Raw genomic sequence first — 3,322 nt, 5'->3', positions numbered from 1 at the left:
CATGTACATGAAGACAAAACAATGTATGAGAACGTGTTCCATTGAACTGAGTTGTGGAAAAGAAAATTCTTTCAATAACGGTCTTTTAGAAATAATTCAAACATGCTTTTGGAATTTGGCTTGCGAGTGAAAATGTAGAAAATTTATTTAAAACCATTAAACAGCATTACACCTTGCTAAATAAGTAAATTCAAATTAAGCATTTTTCACTTGAAGCAGTTATATTTAGAACAGGCATGTGTATTCCTGTTAGGTGGAAAAATTTAAAATATTTTCCATCGCTATTGCTTTTCTTGCATGATGATGTTGTACCATATATTTTTTTGAAAGAAAGGATAGGCCGACACAGCCTGACGGCACTGACGCCTCTCATTTCTGAAATTACTGTGCGTTTCTACGACAATGTTTTAACATCGAATGTTTCCTCTCCGGTTTAATATCCACTTCTCAGCAATTGTGAAATTTGGAGAAATTTAGAAAATTTAAAACTAAACGTTAATTTCAATTAATTACATTAATGCGTGAAATAGTGGAAGGGGGCAGCAAGAGCTGTAGATTTATAGTTGGGATTGTTAGGAATAAAACATACCTTTATTGTTGTTTCTGGTAGATTTAAAGCAGCGGCCAGTTCACATCTTCTCGGTCTCGAGACGTAATTTTCCCTGTAAAACTCCTTCTCCAGTCTTCCTATTTGCTCCCTCGTAAAAGCAGTCCGGTACCTCCTCACCTGATCCGTGTTAGAGCCACTGGAGCTGCCTATCGAATTACCGTTGCTGTTGAGACCGGGCTGAGAGTTTGTAGTATTTCCGGAATTGCCTTCGGAAAACCCTAAAAAGAAGCAGCACGCACAAATTCAAAACGTGAAAAGCCCCGCTCTTTAAACAACCCTCACAAATAATTACTGCCGGCCTGTTTAATCCTGCTATTACTGAGGAAGAAAATTTTACGTCGTCGGACAACAATTTATAAAATAAGCAGCGCTGCATGGACGCACGTATTTATTATTAGTAAGAAGGACATTTTTTCGATTTTTAAAAATTAATTTAAATTACGGGGACACGTGAGCGGATTCCTTCCGGCAGCCTAATTCGTCTGCTGCTAGAAAACAGAACTAGGGGGTACAAGTTAGAATTGAGCGCAAGTGGAGAAGTGCGCACTTTCGTGCCCACAATTTCGCCGCCACAGACTGCGCTCCGCTGCGAGAGCTCGGCGTGGAAGCAAGGAGCGGCGAACGGAGAAAGGGAGCGCTACTCTACCTTTATTTGTGTTCTCCTTGTGCTGGCTGCCACTGCCCGAGCCCGGGGAGCGGTGTGCGGGGCAGCCCACCTCCACATCGCTGTTCATGTCTGAGTCTTGGGAAACTTCTGGATACAAGATGATTTTCTTCCTGTTTTCCGAGGAGCTGATCTCCGCCGAGGAGGTGTTGTCGTTGCTGTGGTGGTGCGAGCCGAACAGGCTGTCGATCTCGAACTTGCCTTTGCCGGGGATCTCCCCGACGGAAGCGTGCAGAGATGCCGAAGTTAGTCTGGGACTGAGCCGACCACCGTGCTGGTTCTCCAGGGCCTCCAGCACTGCATTCCCCGCCGAGTCTGACACGTTCGAGAGCCTTTTCCCCGCGTTTGGGCTGTGCAGTCCTCTTTCCATGAGAATCATCTCCTTCCTGATCCTCTCCATCATCAAAGCTTCACGCCGTTTGCAAAGCAAAGTTCCAGAGATGGCGCTCCGACGAGGTGCGGCGGGGGCTCAGTTTGCATTCAGCTCTGCTACTCTCCAAATAATATTTCACCTTTTTATGTGCAGGACGCAAAAAATTGAGGGATGCCGATGCGAGCGACGAAGGACTGCTCAAAATGACCCGCGCATCCTCTCCGGTCCGAAGTGTCATTCATCAGAAAGTGGTCGCTCGTCATTAAGGTGCGCGTGACGCCGCTCGAATAATCATTTCTTGTAACAGGTTTATAAGCAAATAAATACAGGAGGGCTGTCAGTGGCTGATGGAGGCGGCCTGCGGTCAAAGGAGCACATCCAGGTGGAGAGAGAGATGAGGAGTGAGGAGTGAGGAGAGAAGCTGCCCTCCTTCCTTCATCACAGGCTGCTGTAGTCTGCTCCTGGGTTTGGCCTCTGGGGTGAAATTGACAATCTGATTAATAAAATGAGCGCTCCAACATTTCCCTCCTCATTTAGGAATATCATTATGTTTTGATTCTCCGTGTTGTTCCTCCCTTCGCTTGTTCTCCCTCTGTTTTATCTCCATCTGTACATAATTTTAGCGCGAGCCTCAGGATTTGTCTTTATCTTTTTACCCTTTCTAATTAAACCGTGGTACGTTGCAGAGCTGCAGCCCTTAGCGTTTCAGCCGCACTCACTTTTTAAATAACATTTTACGAACAAAATATCTCATTTTCTACTAGCATATATAAATAAAGACCGTGTGTGGGTTTGCAACAAATATTTCGCTTTTTTCTTTATGATGCAGTGCCTATTGTTTGCATTTCTTGCCTTTTATAAAGTAAATGAAATGTTCACATGCAGTATTTTCACCTATAATTCATTGTATTCATGCCTAAATAATTTTAAACATAACTTATTGTTTCATTTACCGCAATTTTTGTTGTAACATAAATATATTTTATTGTTTTCGTATCAGACGGAAAATATGTGATTGCTGAGAACGATTTTTAATGGTTTATTATCCTGTTTTTAAACGCATTTATTGTTAAGAAAATTACAAACTGGATTGTAATACACAAGGACGTATTGTTAAATACATTTGTCTCTGAAAAAGATTTTCGAATGCATACTTAGAAAACAGAGAATGTAAGACTGTTATAAATATTTACCTTTTCGGATAACATTTTCAATCATGTAAACACATTCGTGTTGTCATAGTTCCGCTCTACATACACTCACCCTTGCAATATTCCTACATAACAGCTGAATGTATTTCTTTATTTTTCCTTTTTTCGGGTTTGCAAAATATAGGAGCGATAAGTTCGTGTTGGGTCCACAGTCACATTACAGATGATGTTTGAGAAATATGCATGAACGCAATATTGGGGATGGACTGGAGGAGCGGTCTGCTGTCTCTCGCAGAGCGGGGAACACAGTGCTTTAGAAGGTTTATCTCGTTTATATGCTTTTTACTGGGTGGCACCGCGGGTGCGGGGAGTGTCCGTGTGCGCGCGGAAGGCGAAGAGACTGGGGTGCGAGTGAAGGAGCCCCCCTCGCGCGTCCTTTGGCGCCCCCAACAGCTCCACTTAATTAAAGAATACGTGCAATCAGGTAAGGTTGAGCTCCTTAAGGAAGGTGAAAAATACATCTT

The 3,322-nt window shown here is 43.2% G+C and overlaps 1 protein-coding gene across 1 annotated transcript in view; it reads right to left on the bottom strand.

Annotated features, from left to right (window-relative positions):
• evx2 (even-skipped homeobox 2) overlaps positions 1–2,335 on the bottom strand; it is a 3,283-nt gene extending 948 nt beyond the window's left edge. The window contains exons 1-2 of the mRNA XM_029247487.1: positions 1,257–2,335; positions 590–828 (exon numbers count right to left, since the gene is read on the bottom strand). Coding sequence (XP_029103320.1) covers positions 590–828; positions 1,257–1,677 — 660 coding nt within the window. The 5' untranslated portion in view covers positions 1,678–2,335. The remainder of the gene's footprint in view (positions 1–589; positions 829–1,256) is intronic.
• Positions 2,336–3,322: the final 987 nt, after the last annotated feature.

This window comes from Scleropages formosus, chromosome 21 (genome assembly GCF_900964775.1).
Source record: "Scleropages formosus chromosome 21, fSclFor1.1, whole genome shotgun sequence".
Lineage (NCBI taxonomy): Eukaryota > Metazoa > Chordata > Actinopteri > Osteoglossiformes > Osteoglossidae > Scleropages > Scleropages formosus.
This window is presented reverse-complemented; position numbering and strand designations above follow the sequence as displayed.